This window comes from Schistocerca cancellata, chromosome 4 (genome assembly GCF_023864275.1).
Source record: "Schistocerca cancellata isolate TAMUIC-IGC-003103 chromosome 4, iqSchCanc2.1, whole genome shotgun sequence".
NCBI classification, from domain to species: domain Eukaryota; kingdom Metazoa; phylum Arthropoda; class Insecta; order Orthoptera; family Acrididae; genus Schistocerca; species Schistocerca cancellata.
In genome coordinates this window covers 837,074,679-837,093,891 of record NC_064629.1, presented here as the reverse complement: position 1 = coordinate 837,093,891, position 19,213 = coordinate 837,074,679, and the positions used below count along the sequence as shown (strand labels likewise).

At 39.3% G+C, this 19,213-nt stretch overlaps 1 protein-coding gene across 1 annotated transcript in view; it reads right to left on the bottom strand.

The window, feature by feature from the left end:
* The window catches only part of LOC126184921 (lysophospholipid acyltransferase 5), a 187,183-nt gene that overhangs the window by 107,612 nt on the left and 60,358 nt on the right, over positions 1–19,213 (bottom strand). The window contains exon 5 of the mRNA XM_049927590.1: positions 16,638–16,793. Coding sequence (XP_049783547.1) covers positions 16,638–16,793 — 156 coding nt within the window. The remainder of the gene's footprint in view (positions 1–16,637; positions 16,794–19,213) is intronic.

Genomic DNA, 19,213 nt, shown 5'->3' with positions numbered 1-19,213 from the left:
TGAAGTGAGTGAAGTCTGCATTTATAAAGTTAGAACCACAAGGAAATTTCCAAATGGTTCTTTTACTAGAAGTAGTTTGGGAAGGTCTTCTGTACTCTTCACCAGATTTGCCAGCAAAGACGGGAAAAGAAAGATAAAGGACTAACTGACACCTTTGATATCATTTTGCCAACTCTCAACAAATCTGTCACCCTTCCACCAAATCTAGACATTGGGTTACATCACAGACCAGTCTGTCATCAAAACCTACACAAAAAAACCACACAAAACAATTATTCTAAGTGTTCTATTCTCCTTCTATAGGTGCACATATTACATCGCATGCCACATCATTATGTCACGGAACAAAACTGACATCTGGTATTAGTAGGTTTAAGGTAATCATATTACTGCAACTGCTTTTATGAACCCTTGAAGAAGAATTCTAAATATGAATTTCACAAATGCCTCAGTCTTTTCCAATGCTCATGAAAGACCCCTACCCCTCAACTTAGGGGTGGGGGGAGAAGCATGCTGTACTTCGTTAGAGAGCCACTGCCTAAAAACAGTAGTAGTAGTAGTCTTAGCCTCTACCTAAAAACAGTAAAGTCAATGTACATTCAAATTTATCATGTTCAAGAATTTCCCTCAAACATACAATCACTTCCAGGACAACAAATTATACCAAATAAAACAATTTTGTTAATGGCAAGCCTTTTACGAGCTTGAATTTCTCCAATTTTACAGTCATGGACTTTTCCTAAGATATCTGTAGGAGGCAGTAATACGTTGTTTGACTCATCTTAAGATGCACACTTTCGGGATTTTACCTGTAATCTTGTTCTGTGGTGCATAAAGCCTCTTGGAGCATATACCACTGTGAGGCTTTCATGCTTAAAAGAGCCTGCGATGAATCACACTGTTCTTGTTCAGATGGTTGGTCGATTTGGGGGAGGGGAACAAACAGAGAGGTCATTGATCCCATTGGATTAGGGAAGGATGGGGAAGAAAGCCAGCCATGCACTTTCCAAGGAACCATGCCAGCATTTGCCTTAAGTGATTTAGGGAAATCATGGAAAACCTAAATCAGGATGGAAGACACGGGTTTGAACTGTCGTCATCCTGAATGCGAGTCCAGTGTGCAAACCACAGCGTCACTTCACTCAGTGTGTTCTTCTTTGGGTCTTCTCTTTCTCTACTGTTAATTCAATCTGATAAAGATAACAAACTGTCAAAAAATACTCAAGAATACTCCTTCACAGGTGAGTTACAGTTCCTTAAATTTCTTCCAATGACTTCCAGTCTGGTAACTAGCCTTTAAATTGCTCTAGATACACACTCCTACACATTTGAAGAAAATTTAATAGCCAAGCAAAGCAGTTACAAACTGCTTCTTCTTATCGCCAAATATGAGAAATTTTAGTCCTACACATTTAACAGTTGCAGTTGTTTCCAGTGACAAATTATTAATTATGTAATGACACATCAACAGGTGTTCCCCTGTTTATGTTACATTTGTTGATACTGAGAGCAAACAGTCATTATCTGTAGGTCTTTCTCCATTTCCTTACAATTTTCTGGCACAGCAACTTTGCAACATATAACAGCCTTACCTGTGAACAGGCCCATGGAGCCTATGACATTATTCACCTGGTTCTTTACATATATTGGGAACTGTAGCAGTCCTATAACACATCAATGAGTTACTTATGTAGCAGCTTTTATAGTTCTATTAGGTACGATTTCAATCCCATCACAAAACAGATTTGATATTCTTTATGATCATATGTTATTCAAATAAGTGACAATGCAGAACTGCACAGAATGTCAACCAGAATGCAAGAAACACAGCATTAACCTGGGCTTCACTACCTACTGCCTTCTAGATCACATAACCAAAATGAGTAAACCAAGTTTCACAAAATCTTTGACTGCAGAATTCGTGTTGACATTCAGTTTGAAACCTACATGGAGATTTTTAGGCTTCACTAAAACATAATAATAAGTAAGCATAAAGTTTGTTTCATCATTCTGAAACAGAATGATATTGACGAAACAGGTCTACAGTTGCTTGCATCTGTCCTACAACCTTTCTTGAAAATGAGATAGACCTGCACCTTCTTCCAATTGTTTGGGAGATTTTGTAGCCAATCATCACTTATTTTAGTATCAGTTACTTTGGGTTTTGTAACAATTCAAAGGAGGACCTGTATTATGATGATCTAAAATGAAGTAATTTTAAAAGAAAAATTTCGATCTTTTGATTTTATTTATGTTAAACTCCATTTCGGAGACAATACGATAATGGCAAAATCTTTTCGGGCTTCCATAAGGGTGACTGTACTGAAACTCTGTGAAGTTTTGATGAGTATTACTCTCATCTTCTTCTGGAGAAGCGTAAAGATGTTGCAGGCACCTGCACCTGCACCTCCCCCTCCCCCCCTTGCCGAGTGATGGCGGTATCTCCATACCCCTTCCCCCTAGTGCAGCGCTGGTGACCTGTGGTGGGAGCCATAGACTCCTGTTCAACTTTTGGTGCATTCAATCTCGATCTGACTCATGAAGTGTCAACTGCTGGGCACAGTCTTGGCATATTGCTGCTAGTGCAGGAATACATGCTGAACTTAGCTGGTAAGCTGGTGGCTCTCACCCCCATTGACAATATTGTTATGGAGCCTTATCTCAATTGATTCTTTGATAATGCTCTCTCAAAACCCACCAGATTGGCACAACATCTTTGTTTTCTCAAATTCAAAGCATGTCACTCACTGAGGGTGTGTTCTGCCACTGCTGCTATATCTTTATGCACCAGAAACATGCATATAATGTGTTACATGCAGCATTGCGAGATGCAGTGCTGTATTTGCCTGGAGACCATACTCAAAAGGGATGCTATATATACATATGGTAGTTGTAGTTTGTCCTTTACAGATTCAAGCATATCTTTCATTTTTCTTTTGGCGGCTGAAAGATGGCCTTGACACCCCCCACCCACAATTCCAATAATTTTTACTGAAGGAGTCCCAATATTTGGGGTAAAGATGAGCTCCTTTTCTTCTTTCTCCATCTCTCTCTTCTTTGTGAGTGGCTGTATCACTTATTTTCTTTAATATACGTTTAATCTGTTCTTTTCTGTATCCGCTTTGGCGAAACACATCTGTAAAGCGTTGCAGCTCAGCTGGGAGGTTGTCTTCATACCAAGTGCCACATGCTTCGTGAACTAGAGTCATTAGAACAGTATACTGCTTCACCTGATAATGACAGCTTGTTGCATGAAGGTAGAGATCTGTGTTGTCTTCTTTCCGTAGACTGCATGTTCTACAGTACTGTCTGATTTTCTTCTTCTTAGAATGTCCAAAAATGGAAGACACTATTCTTCTCAAGCTCGATCATGAACTGTGTTTAGATGGATGCTGTGAATTGTGTTTAGATAGATACCATTCAGGTAGTACGGGAACTCGTTCAGGGACTCTGTGCCATGTTCCCATGCAATGAAGGGGCCATCCCCATGATGGAAGAAATGTTTAGGTTTGAGCCATGCACTTTTTAGTGCCTTCTCCTCAAAGTGGCCCATACAGAGACTGGCAATCCCAGGGGCCAGTGGAGAGCCCATGATTACTCCACCAACTTGTTCATAGTCCACAACTGAAGTAGGTTGAGGAGAGTACATGTTCCAATAGGTTTACTGTTTGGAACCCAAAATGATCTGCTAAGAGTATCAATATATCTTGAAGTAGTACTCATGTGAAAAGTGATGTTACATTGAAGCTCATTTCAGAAGTGACGTTAGATCCCTGGCCACTCCATATATGAGTACATTAATGGTATTGAATACACGTCACAGTGAGACATTTTCTTTATGAGTTTTAGACAGTCCATACAAGCGTGATGGTGCTTGACTCTTTGGATACAGCCACTTCATGTCTTCTTTCATTAGAACTGACTGGTGAAGCAAAGCTATTACTTTTCTTGGCATCCTCAGTGTTGCTTCCTCCTTCAGCTTCATGTAGGCCAGATCCTGAACCACAGTGATTATTTTCTGGTGGTAGCTCGCAATAGAACTGTCACATTTCCTTTGTTGTCACATAGAACTACCATATTTCATCTTCTCTTGGCAATCTTAGTACTCCGTTCTTCTGTTGCCGTATCTGGTTTTGGAGATCAGGATTTGTTGAAGATCCTGCATGTTTCCTGCATAATTCCCTCCACCCTTCCACTGGCAGACCACAAATTACCTAATCAACACTGCTAATAATGTTCTGTTCCACTACTGTGTTTGGAACAGCAGCGAAGTTCAGCCCTTTGGAAATGTCCAACGCTGTAGTGGCAGACAGTTCTTTCTTCATCAGGTTGAGAATTGTTCAGATGTCACTGACACCCTGCGCCATTATCGGAGTTCCTGCCAACCTCCTTCTTTTCATATTCTCTAGCATTACTACGCTATCCATGGCCAGACATCTCTTCCAGCTGGCCGATCTGTTGCAGATGGACTTGGTATAGTCAACAAACATCTTGACATCGTAGAATTGTTTATTGTGATCATTCCCTGTTAAGAATCAGGCCTTTTCTATTATTATTTGTTATTTTATATATGTGTCAATCTGCAGTTGGGATTGAGTCTGTTGCTCTTTTCAAGATCATATTATTGTTTCGTTTTGGTGAGTCCATTTCTATTCTGCTAGCACAGATACTTCAAACCCTACCATAAAATTACAAAGTGTAGAAATTCACCCGGAAGATCAGTGCTTTGACAATGTAACCAACATTTAAGCCAATGTCACATGCAAGTTGAACAACATCCCAAAGAAGTACTTTTCTGACAGTTTCACATTGTATGAACATTCTGTGCATTTTACTCAAGTAGGGAAGGCTATGTAGAACATCCAAAGCATTAAAACCACCATCTTAACAGTGTAGTCTATTTTTTTTTAATTAATCCATCTTGTAACTTTCTGGATAGATGGAGTACGTCAGTGATTTAGGGTAATAGTTTTGAGGGGCCCAATCTGCTGTTCTTATTGCAAATGCATATAACACATGCCATGTTTTAGACACTGGAGTAAACTGTGAGTAAGAGCAAACCAACTTTAGTTGCTAATCCTGTACAGAACCTGAAAAAGAAGTTTAGTGATTTCAATTCTTCCAAGATATAAGGAGATCTATGTTACTCACCTCTGTAGTTGTACAACTACGAGGGTGAGTCAAATGAAAATCTTAAATATTTTTTTAAATATAATATTTATTGTGCAGAAGTGGTACAAAGCTGTATCACTTTTCAACATAATCTCCCCCACGCTCAATGCAAGTCCTCCAGCGCTTACAAAGTGCATAAATTCTTTTAGAAAAAAATTCTTTTGGTAGTTTGCGCAACCACTCATGTACTGCGTGGTGTACCTCTCCATCAGAACGGAACTTCTTTCCTTTGAGTGGTCCAAATATATGGAAATCACTTGGGGCAAGGTCTGGTGAGTATGGTGGATGAGGAAGACACTCAAAATGCAGGTCTGTGATTGTTGCAAATGTTGTACAGGCAGTGTGGGGCCTTGCATTGTCATGTTGCAAAAGGACACCTGCTGACAGGAACCCACGTCACTTTGATTTGATTGCAGGCCGCCGATGATTTTTTAGGAGGTCTGTGTATGATGCACTGGTGACAGTGGTCCCTCTAAGCATGTAATGCTGCAAAAATGACGCCTTTTTCGTTCCAAAAGAGAATCAGCATAACCTTTTCTGCTGATGGTTCTGTTAGAAACGTCTTTGGTTTTGGTGATGAGGAATGGTGCCATTCCTTGCTCGCTCTCTTCGTTTCCGGTTGATGGAAGCGAACCCAGGTTTCATCCCCAGTAATGATTCTTGCAAGGAAGCCATCATCTTCTCGTTCAAAGTGTCAAAGAAGTTCTTCACAAGCATCAACACATCATTCTCTCATGTCAGGAGTCAGCTGCCATGGCACCCAACTTGCAGACACTTTGTGAAACTGGAGCACATCATGCACAATGTGGTGTGCTGACCCATGACTAATCTGTAAACATGCTGCAATGTCATTCAGTGTCACTCGGCAGTTTTCCTTCACTATGGCTTCAACTGCTGCAATGTTCTGTGGAGTCACAACTCGTTGTGCCTAACCTGGACGAGGAGCATTTTCCTCTGAAGTCACACCATTTGCAAACTTCCTACTCCATTCATAGACTTGCTGCTGTGACAAACATGCATCACCATACTGAACCTTCATTCATCGATGAATTTCAATAGGTTTCACAACTTCACCACACAAAAACCAAATAACAGAACGCTGTTCTTCGCTGGTGCAAGTCGCAAGTGGGGCGGCCATCTTTATACTGATACTGCGACAGTATGTGTGCATCTGCACTATGCTGGCACCAACAGGCCATTCGGCACACTATTTGTAGCACGCTTACCAACTTACAGGATAACAGCGTGAAATTTCAATTTGTTATTACAAATTTAAGGTTTTCATTTGACTCACCCTCATAATTACAATACCATCTCCTGTTTCCCCTTTGAAAAGAGTACATTTGAAGTGGTTCATTTTCTGCATTCATTTTTAGTACCTGTGTTGTCAGTAACTGTTCAGGAACTACATTTTGTGCCATGGTCAGTCTTAACAAATGATCAAAATATGTATGTTTTAATTAAAATGTTTGCTTGCAGCTCCACTGCTTTCTAAAGATTTATTATATAGCAATAGCGTGACTGTTTTATACAAATCATCTTAAATGGTTAATTATGTAATTTTATGCTCACAACACGCTTTTTTCCTCTCTAATGTCAGTACTCTTTTATAAAAATGGAAATGACATTCAAATAATTTGAAAGCCCCCTCAAACGCTTCATTTGAGTCGTGTGATGCCTGCGATGTCACTGGCTAGCTAGCTGCTCCTACTGTCATAATGCTCATTCACATTGATGCCTTGTTTTGGAATTTATATTTCAGAAAATGGGTTACAAATGGTGTGTAGTACTTCAGTGTACACATACAGCTGTAAAAACTCCTGAGAACTTGAAACTTGCTGGCAGATTAAAACTGTGTGCCGGACCGAGACTCGAACTCGGGACCTTTGCCTTTCGCGGGCAAGTGCTCTACCGACTGAGCTACTCAAGCACGACCTATGCCCCATCCTCACAGCTTTACTTCTGCCAGCACCTCATCTCCTACCTTCCAAACTTTGCAGAATCTCTCCTGGAAACCTTGCAGAACTAGCACTCCTGAAAGAAAGGATATTGCGGAGACATGGCTTAGCCACAGCTGGGGGGATGTTTCCAGAATGAGAACTAGTTCCGCAAGGTTCGCAGGAGAGCTTCTGCAAAGTTTGGAAGGTAGGAGACGAGGTACTGGCAGAAGTAAAGCTGTGAGGACGGGGCGTGAGTCGTGCTTGGGTAGCTCAGTTGGTAGAGCACTTGCCCGCGAAAGGCAAAGGTCCCGAGTTCAAGTCTCGGTCCGGCACACAGTTTTAATCTGCCAGGAAGTTTCATATCAGCGCACACTCCACTGCAGAGTGAAAATCGCATTCTGGAAACATCCCCCAGGCTGTGGCTAAGCCATGTCTCCGCAATATCCTTTCTTTCAGGAGTGCTAGTTCTGCAAGGTTCGCAGGAGAGCTTCTGCAAAGTTTGGAAGGTAGGAGACGAGGTACTGGCAGAAGTAAAGCTGTGACAACGGGGCGTGAGTCATGCTTGGGTAGCTCAGTTGGTAGAGCACTTGCCTGCGAAAGGCAAAGGTCTCAAGTTTGAGTCTCGGTCCAGCACACAGTTTTAATCTGCCAGGAAGTTTCATATCAGCGCACGCTCTGCTGCAGAGTGAAAATCTCATCCTGAGAACTTGTTTTTGAGTGTTCCAAAGAACGAGAAGATGCGTAAAATGTGGATGCAAAATGACACCATGTTGATGCACAAGTTCTCCAACTTAATTAAAAATGTCTAGCACTCTGAAGTTAACATTAATTTACCTCTGAGATACATTTTACCACTGTTACAAAGAAGGATAGCGTGATTCAACGAAATTAAACTCTTGGCAAAAATTATACTTTCACCCTACTTCGAATAACATAAGACAATATTCAAAGATTGCTGGTTCGAATCCAGCTCAAAATAATATTTTAAGTTATTTGTTAAATGAATCGACAGTCCTGTCATACGAAAACCAAATCACAATTACAAAACTTCACTACACTGATCAGAGAAAGAGTATTATTTTGTTTTCTTGCCGTTTACAAGTGCTTACACTTGTAATTGTTGTTCACAAACATCATGTTCAAAAAGATATTTCCTAGTTAATGGAACCACACACTCTTTACTTTATTAGAAACAATGTTTCTTTTTTTATCATCACAATGTCCAGCAAGGATTGCTATTGTTTGAACTTTTGAAGTTTCATTATCTTACATAAAGATGAAGTAAGTCTGCTTCAGACACTGATGTTAGTTTACACTCACAAACATCGCAGCTCTTACGTTTGTGTTACCTGCATGTTGTACATACTTTATATTTCTCCGTATACAAATCCTCGTCATACTACACCTCTTTGTACTGTGGGCATACTACTAGCAATGCTTTTAAAAAAGTGAATAGTTTATACAAAAAGTAAATACATTTATCCTCAGTTGCCCACTGCTCAGATTAAGATGAATTTGAATCTATACTTAATACATCCCACCATTTAAACAACTCCTACAATGAGTTCATGCTAACGCTATTTATGTATTTCATGTAAAATTTTTAAAATAAGCAACTGTTCCAAGATTCGACCCTGTATCCTCTTCACTTTCAATTACATGCCCTATCCGTTGCGCCAAGAATACTTTGATAAGAGTTGTTTCCCCTGCTGAGTGCCTTATATAAAGGAAATCAGCATTAAGATTTGCCAAAAATAATTTCATTGTGTTTTGGGTCATAGTTCATGACTAACAGTTGTCAATCTACAATGAAGCACCAAAGAAAATGTTATACGCATGCATATTCAAATACAGAGATATGTAAACAGGCAGAATCCGGCACTGTGGTCGGCAACACCTACATAAGACAAGTGTCTGGCGCAGTTGTTACATTGGTTACTGCTGCTACAATGGCAGTTTATCAAGATTTAAGTGAGTTTGAACGTGGTGTTGTAGTCAGCACATGAGTGATGGGACACAGCATCTCCAAGGTAGCGATGAAGTGGGGATTTTCCCATACAACCATCTCGCGAGTGTACCATCAATATCAGGAATCTGGTAAAACACAAAATCTCCGACACTGCTGTGGCTGGAAAAATATCCTGCAAGAACAGGACTAATGACAACTGAAGAGAATAGTTCAATGTGACAGAAGTGCAACCCTTTCACAAACTGCTGCAGATTTCAATGATGGGCCATCAACAAGTGTCAACATGCAAATGGTTCAACAAAGCATCATTAATATGAGCTTCCGGAGCCAAAGGCCCACTCATGTACCCTTCATGACTGCACGACACAAAGCTTTACGCCTCGCCTGGACCCATCAACACCAGCATTGGACTGTTGATGAGTGGAAACATGTTGCCTGGTTGGAAGAATCTCGTATAAAATTTTATCAAGCGGATGGACATGTACGGGTATGGAGACACCCTCATGAATTCATGGACCCTGCATGTCAGCAGGGGACTGTTCAAGCTGGTGAAGGCTCTGTAAGGGTGTGGGGTGTGTGCAGTTGGAATGATATGGGACCCCTGATACATCTAGATATGATTCTGACAGGTGACACATACATAAGCATCCTGTCTGATCACCTGCATCCATTCATGTCCATTGTGCATTCTGATGAGCTTGGGCAATTCCAACAGGACAATGTGACATCCCACACATCCAGAATTGCTACAGAGTGGCTCCATGAACACACTTCTGAGTTTAAACACTTCCAATGGCCACCAAACTCCCCAGACATGAACATTATTGAACATATCTAGGGTGTCTTGCAACGTGGTGTTCAGAAGAGTTCTCCACCCTCTCGTACTCTTACGGATTTATGTACAGTCCTGCACGATTCATGGTGTCATTTCCCTCCAGCACTACTTCAGAAATTAGTAGAGTTCATGCCACGTTGTGTTGCAGTGCTTCTGCATGATCATGTGGGCCCTACACAATGCTAGGCAGGTGTACCAGTTTCTTTGGCTCTTCAGAGTACTTATAAGATACACATCTATTTGCAAAATTTCTACAATATCTTAGTTTTGAGCAGGTTTATTGATGTTGCAGGGAGCAGGGAAAAGAATGTCCATTGTTGCACATATTGCCGCTCAAATTGGGTGGACCATAACACATTATCTTTCGGAATGTTTCTGTGGTGTCACCGCCAGACACCACACTTGCTAGGTGGTAGCCTTTAAATCGGCCGCGGTCCATTAGTATACGTCGGACCCGCGTGTCGCCACTATCAGTGATTGCAGACCGAGTGCCGCCACACGGCAGGTCTAGTCTAGAGAGACTCCCTAGCACTCACCCAGTTATACAGCCGACTTTGCTAGTGATGGTTCACTGACTACATACGCTCTCATTTGCAGAGATGACAGTTTAGCATAGCCTTCAGCTACGTCATTTGCTACGACCTAGCAAGGCGCCATATTCAGTTACTACGAATGTATTATGAACAGATAATATTGTGAATCATGTACCGTCAAGAGCGACATTCATTATTAATGGATTAAAGTTAAGTATCAAACTAATTACGTCCACTTTCTGAATTCTAATTCCTTGGTATGTTCCAGACCTCACGTCAGTATAGTCCTTCCCTCCTCACGCCAGCCTGCGTGAACTAAAACGCGTGCATTTCGGCCTCCCCTAGTAACACGGTGTTGGCTCTTCTGCCAACACAACAGTTTCCAATATCAGTGCTCACAAAATTCCTTTCTATTGTTACTTAAAACTTGTAATTGTGTTTTCCATCACTAAATAGGCAAGCTGTTTGCAGAAATCTATGTAAAAAACTACTAAGTTAGCTTTGTCTTACTCCTAGCCTGTGATGTTACCAATGCTTCAGCCAATAGCTGAGCATTTTTGATGATGTGACCATATATTGATAGTTAATGATTTGTAAGCTTTTATTACAAAAAAATAACAAGTCTCTTGTGACAATATTGACAATATATGCTAATTGAATGTTATAATCACTCAGAATAATAAGTCTGAACCATATTTTTAACATAAGAAAGTAGCCTATTGCTTTTTATCTACTAATTTTTTAATATCATGCCAAACATACACTCTGCCATCATTAGTTATCCCACTAAACACCTTGTTTTAACAACTTTATCAAATATTCATTTAAGTTACAATTTTGCCGTGTGTGTGTTGTCACAATTAAATGTTTGAAATATGATGCAACACTATGCTTGTCTAATTCGCTGAACATGCACATTTTTATGATTTTTCAGCATTCTTTTGCAACAACTATATCGCAATCAACAATTCCAGTCTTTCAACTTGCTGAAAATAGTCATGCTTGTTTCCAATAGATCTAATACATGATGTCCCACTCAAAAGAGGCCCCACAAACAAACATTTGCTTGAATTACACTTAAATGCTTTGCATAAAAATTGGGAATTTAAATGAACATGTTATACCATGTTCAGGGGGAAATAAAGGTGAATCACAAAAGGTGCTAAAAGTTACTGTCCTCAACTTGTAAACACAGTTGAACATGATGCTGCAGATTCTCAAAGGTTGCTGCCAGAACCTCTGCTGCCTGGATTTCACAGATGATGTTCTCTTGTATATCTTCCAAGTTGTGTGGTTTGTTGCTGTAGATCGTGACTTTTAGGCCACTCTAGAGGAAAAAGTCAGGTGGTGTTAAATCAGGTGACCTTGGGGGCCATAGTCTTTTCGAAATCACTCTGCCGCAGAAAAATTATTGGACCTCAGCCATGGTTACTAGAGATGTGTGGCTTGTGGCACCATCCTGTTGGTACCTGCTGTGGTACATTGTCCAACTAGTTCACAAATTCCCAAAACATTTCAACGTAAACTGCACTTGTCACAGTAAACTTGAAAAAATTTGGTCTGATAATGCAAAACGATGATATTGCACAAAACACGCCAATCTTTTGTGAATGCAGGGGTTGCTCGACCAGTCCAAGTGGATTTTCATTACACTACAAACGTGTATTCTGAGAGTTCACATAGCCAGAGAGGTGGAACCATGCCTCATCACTGAACCATGGGTACTGCAATATTCCTGGCCCCTGACCAATAAACCGCTGAGACCAACAGCAAAATATAATGTGTTTGTCTTTGTCATTGACATTCAGTTCCCGAACAACTGTAAACCTGTATGGATACATGATGGCTTTCTTCGTAGCTCTGTGACATTCGATATTCCTGAGATAAATGTCGAACAAACTTTACATCAGTTACTTTTCTTCCAATAGTGGCAACCGTCCCCCGCTGTGAAGATCCAACTTCGTTCCACTGCTCTCCATCTTATTCACTAACTTTTGTATGCAGCACTTAGACTGCAAATGCTTGTCACCACACCGCTCAACAAACATTCACTGATATGTCTTAATGGAACTAGTAATCCAATATTGTTTCACAAGATACACACACATTCTTCGACACAGTAGCAATACATTGTCTCTAAACATTGAGCTCCAGCCACAGCAATGTGTCAAACAATGTTGCAGAGTGCAGTGTTGCCACGTCACACATCAGGGTGCAATTTCAGCAGAATTGCTACACGTTTGTGGAGCCTCTTTTGAGTGGAACACCCTGTATAATTCAAACATGGTCCATCTTCTGAAGTAACTGAGGCTTTCGTCATAAGCCAGTGGGTGATAAAAAGATTTCTGTTTGAAGGCTATATAGTCCAGAATCTGTATGTCCATCAGGCAAAATCTGAGCAGTGAAGCAATCATCCCCCAGATGCACGAGGTTGGAGATACCCATTTGGTAAAACACTGTGTCCTGCTGGGTGAAGAAGTCCCTAACTGCCTGCTTTCCACATCCTTGTCAGACAGGAATTGTTGACACTTCAAAGCTTTTTCTAAGGAACCAAAGGCATGACCATCACATAAAGAGATATCAGTACTATAGGGTGGTTGCTCAAGTATCTCGCACTTGAATTGTCATAACTTCTGCATTACAACATTTGGGATCTGGAGACATGCATTATCCTGAAGCAGCAGCACCATTCTACAATGGCGGTTATTGACAGACATGCTGCCTCATACACATACTTCATTTACATATGGATGTCTATTGGTGTTTGTCCTTTGGCAGTCAAGAAAATAACACCACCACACTGGTCCTGTTTGGACGCATTTGGTAATAACTTTGCCATAGCTTACATTTCCGCTTTTACCACATGCACGTCGGAAAGACACCAACACCACATTAAACCCTTGTCTACATGTATTTGCTTATATATATCCATATCAGAGTCGATCTACGTTGCAAATGTGGTATCATACAGAGATTGCAGTGATGTAACAAGGTCAGCACCTCACATCAATACCACAGAAGTTAACGATGTCTTGCTGCATTCCACAAAGACCATTGGGAGGCGCTGGTGAAGCCATGCCCGTGCTGCAGTGCCACTGCACCGAGATCAATGTACATCCAAGCAGAGGAAGGCTTTCCCAGTCCATGTCCTCTGAGCAAGAAGATAATGACCTCTGATCAAGGAGATAACATACTCCAGTTAGAACACATACGTTATTCATGTTACAGATGGAACTGTATTTTCAAACTTTGTACCTCTATACTTCGAGAGACGAGTTTAGTAGCTCTGTGCATCAAGTGATGCTTTAATATTCAAAGACAGCTTTAAATATTCAGCTTATTATTGTGGCTATAGATTGCATAAAGTTGAGTAAATATTTTTATCATTCTTTTAATAAAGTGAACTAATATTTCACATACCGTAGTTCTGATCAACCACCTCCCAGAGCAATCAAAGATCCCACAGTTATGAGCAGATGACTGTAGTTTTCTCAAGTCATAACAGCATATATGCTGCAGCAAGGCCCTCAAATGAAAACATTTTGATTGCCCCTTATACTATTAATGTGTATAAATGAACAAAAAGTTATTTATTAAGCGACCAATAAAACCAAGTTTTTGAAAACAGCCACAAGTCGCAATTTGCATTTTTTCAACTTGTAGCTGTTTTCAAAAACTTAGTTATTTACTATTTGCAGTAGTCAGAATACCATAGACTTGAGCAGCAGCTTTTAATACTAAAAACTGAATGCAGATAATGATAATGTCCTTTATAAGAATATCACAGACTTGAGCAGCAGCTTTTAATACTAAAAACTGAATGCATACAATGATAATACCCTTTATACAAGTAGTTTTTTTGCTGTAAATAACAAAAGCAATGTAGCATAAAAATCATTATCATCATCACATTATTGGTCATGTACTTTTAAACATCACACTTAAAATACAACATCCTAAAACATAAAATCAAACGTCTCTCCTCAGCAGAAAAAGGAGCAATTAATTAGAACTTAGAATCATTAACACATTTCCCATGCTAACTGGTACACCAAATGTGAATAGCATGAAGAAGTATAGGCTCTCTCTCTCTCTCTCTCTCCCCCCCCCCCCCCCCCCCCCCCCACAACAATAAGAGTCTTATTGTACTTTGTAGCATTTCATATGGTTGAGTTAAGTTAACTTAGAATTTTCAGCAATACCATAAAATACTGAGGAATATTTCCCACCAACTGGTGAAGACGCCATTACAGGAGGATTATTGAGATGGTCAAAACCAAAGATTATGAGTGATCTACGCTCTTTTTGAAAACATTTGGAAAACTGAAAAGATTCCAGAAGAGTGGAAAATGGCATTAATCCTCCCATTATATAAAAAAGAAGGCAAACAAAATGTTGACAATTACAGAGGACTATCACTTCTGCCAGTGGCACACAAGATATTATCAAAAATCCTCCTCAACAGAGTTGAAGAAACTTTAGACAAACTACTGGGAGAATATCAGTGTGGTTTTTGAAAGGTAAGATCCTGCACAGACCAGATTTTTAATTTAAAATCAATAATTCATCAAAAAATGTTACCCGGAAAACTTTAACAATATCGTGTATCGGGTTCAAGAAAGCATTTGATTCTGGAGACAGAGAAACACTGGATATCATCATTAGTAAATTCTATCTAAAGTTAAATTTGGGTCAAGGGCACCTGTATGATAGTTGGGGAGGGGGGTGCTGGCTAGACACGGGGTATGGAGTATTTTTAATATTTTGGAAGATAATGACGACTTGTTGGTAGCTATACCAATGTTCCAATTCTGACCCTGTTAAAAACCTGTGTAATACTGACTTTAAAACAATTTTATTGTAAGAAAAGCACCTGACTACACTATATTTTTCTCATTCCCTGAGAGCTAGGCCCCACACCGTCTGAAATAAAAATGGGTTTTAGGTGAAAGGACAGCCTGTCACCTTCACTGTTAACTGTGTTTTGGGAGAAAAATTGTAAGAATCTGGAATTTGGAGCTACAAAATCTCAAAACTGAACCAATAATTCTGGGAAGGCAATCAAATGGAATTAAAGTTAAACTGTCTGCCTTTTGCAGATGATTTTGCAATACTTTCACAAAATCTGATGGAAGTAGTTACTGAAATACATCTTCTGAAAAAAATAGTGAATAGAACTGGACTCGAAATTTCAGATGAAAAACAAAATTCATGACAAATATTTAAAAAATGCAACAAAACACCTAGACACACAAATATGTAAAACAGAGCACGTTACTAAATTTAAATATCTTAGAGAAACTGTACAGCGGAATGGACTAGAAAAATTTGCGATGGCTGTAAGAGCTAATAATAAGGAAAAGAGTATGTATGGTTTGATAATATATATATAACAGGAATTGCAAGTCTAGAAAAACAAAACTAAAAGACTATACCACAGTGGTAACCCAAATGTTTGTGTGAATGCTTAACGATGAACTATAAGCTGCGCAGAATAGGGGTATTTGAAAGACGGATCATCAGAAAAATAATGGGTGCAATACAAACTACAGATTGTTGGAAAATGAGAAGTAATGAAGAAATCTATAAAAATAAAAAAATATCGGAAGTAATGGCAAAGTGAAGATAAATCCTCTATGAACACTTCTATCAAATGAATGTGAATGTGCTAAAAAAATGTATTTATGGAAAAGAAAGAGACAATACCGTGAATCACAGAAGTAAAAAAAGAACTGAAAAGAAACAATATCAGAGAATTGAAGATAACAGAAAGAAACCTTTCTAACAATAAAATACTAAATTTCCAAGGCAGAAGAAATACAAAATTTGGAACAATATGGACAGAAGAAAGAAAATGACAACATGGGGAGAAGATGAAGGACTACTGGAAAAATAGGAAACAACGAAAGAAGAAGAACTGAAGTTGTTACATAATCCTACTTGGTCAGTATGAAGATTAAAAAATGCTAAATAATCCTACATTTATGGACTTTCATTATACTAAATAAATAAAAGGACTAACAACAATTCACATGAAGGAGGGAGGAGAGGTGGTAAGTAGAAATAAACTATAACCATGATAAATGCATAATTGTATATTTTTAGCAACATACAGACATATCACTTTGCTACTTAATCTTTCACCAAAGTTGAGAAGTAAATTTTCAAAACAGCATATTTATTTTTACCTGATCATACTTCCCTTTCACAAAATTCAAATATCTCCTCATTGGAAACTGTGGTCCGACAAGGAAACTCCCTGGGAAGTAGGCATGTGCTGCAATTTCCAGGAGTGATGGCACATGTTGTAGTGCAGTCTCCCTCTGATTCTTTGGCACGAGCTCCTAGAAAACATAATAATAATTGTTGCTTTGAAATTGCTAGTAATGTGATGCTCTTGTTTCACTCTGCTCAATTTTGGTTTGGAAATAGTTTTGGCATCAAGCTCTATCTTCAGGCAGATGGTTCAGTGACAAAGAACATTCTTACACCTAAAAAGCATAGGCTCAATGCTTAATACATGATTTTCAGTGCTTCCATAACCAAGGGCACCAAAGTGTTTGGTGTTTCAAGAGGGACCATATCGAAGATTTATATAGTCTACAGGGGCAACAGAAAAATATTGCCCACTAAATCACAATGTGTATGGAAGTGTGTGTTAAATGATCATGACAAGATGGTTGCCAAAGAGGACTTTGATGAAAAATAAGAGGACGACACCTGCAAAAGTCACTGCAGAACTGAATTCGCACTTGTGAACCCTGTCAGCACCAAAACATCACGGGAGCTCCATAAGTTTGGAATTGCAGAGTGAGCTGAAATTCCCAAACCACACGTCACTCAGGCAAATGTGAATACAGGAAAATGTGGTGCCAAAGCCAGGTATTACCTGGACAGCAGAGCAATGGAAAAAAGTCATTTTGTCAGACGAGTCTCGTTTCACACTGTCCCCAACTTCTGGCCGAGTTAATGTCCCACGAGTTAAATGTGGCGGAGGTTTGGTAATGATTTGGGCAGCCATATCATGACATTCTAAGGGTCCCATGGTTACTCTGCAAAGTGGCATTACTGTCAAAGATTATGTGTAAATTTTGGCTGATCAGGTCCTTTCCGTGGTACAACATTTGTTCCTCAATAGGGATACTATGTTCACACGGCTCACATCGTCCAGGTCTGGTTTTGTGAACACGAGGATGAAGTGTTGCAACTCCCATCTTCACCACAGTCACCAGATCTCAGTATTATTATATTATTGAGCCTATAGTTTTATACAAACTTTCCACTAATTTACAGGAAGACTGGTAGAAGATTCCTTTGAAAATAATACATGAGCTGTATTTACCCACTCCAAGGAAATGGGAAGCTGTTTTGAATGCCAATGGTTTTCCTACATTGTATTAGGCATGGTAATGTGTTGCATTTCTGCTGTTCCCATATTTTTGTCCACTCCGGCATATGTAAATAAGTAATTTTCAAGAAGCTAACTTATAACCACAATTTAACTGAAATGAAAATAAAACAGCTACAGTAATCGAAGTAAAATTGTGCAGCATTGAGAAAAATGGATTCTCTTGTTAATTTTTTTTTTTTTCCAGTCAGTCTGAAAAGTACCTCCAACTGTTCTAACAAGGGATCTCCCCATCGCACACCACTCAGATTTTGTGGTAAGAGGGCTCAGAGGAGAGCCTGTCAAAAACTGAATACAGATCAAGCATGAAAACAGGAAGGTGTGAGATATACCTTCTTGCTCAATATAGGTGTTTATATGAATGTGAATGTGATCCCTCCCAAGGAAATGATGAAAACATAATAGTTTGTCACATAAGCTGCAACAAATGAATGCAACAGTTTCATCTACCACACAGTTTCTCTGTGCTCTGTCAAAATATAAGTTTTTACTGTTTTTGAAGTTGTGTTCCTTTTGGAGGTTTTGAGAGCTGAATTCTTTTGTTGTAACATACTTCACACCTGTTTATTTGTTGTTTCCACTTCTGTGCTATCACTATTCATCACATTTATATAATGACCACTTATCCAAGACATCGTTGCCATTTCAGGCTGCTTTTTATTACACCTCTTTTTCTTTTGGACCACTCACTGTTTCTATTTTGCTCTTTTTTCCCCACAGTTCAATACACCTTCTTCCTGTTTTCATGTTTGATCTGTGTTCAGTTTTTGACGGGCTATCCACTGGGCCTTATTACCATTCAATCTGAGGGGGTTGTGATGGGGAATTTCCCTTGTAAGAAGACACACTGTAACTGTATCTAAAATTTTCTCAAATTATGGACTAATACAATATTACCACATACAAAACTTCAATATTATTTAACTTGACAGTTGACTTAATACCAGTGTTTATTTCAGTGTAATGTAAAGACTGAAGTCTAAAGGAGAAATGTGTCTAGCAGTGGGTGTAAACTAGGTGGTGGTGGTGGTGGTGGTGGTGGTGGTGATATGTTTGCAAATGAACAATACCCGATACAGTAACACTGAAAAAAGTAAACTAATGGTCTGAACTACAGCTGATAGATGGAGAATGACAGGCATACAAAACATGGAACTATACAAAGAGCTGTAACATATAAAAGTAACAATATGTATTAGAATAGACTGCTACTTATGACAATGAGGAGGCACTGACCAGCAGACAGGTACATTTAAAAGTACAATGTTGGACATTATTTAGATATCAGACAAAGTCCTTTACCAGATGTGTTTCTTCATCCAATGAAGAGCTAAATAATACAGAACAGTCCACTTT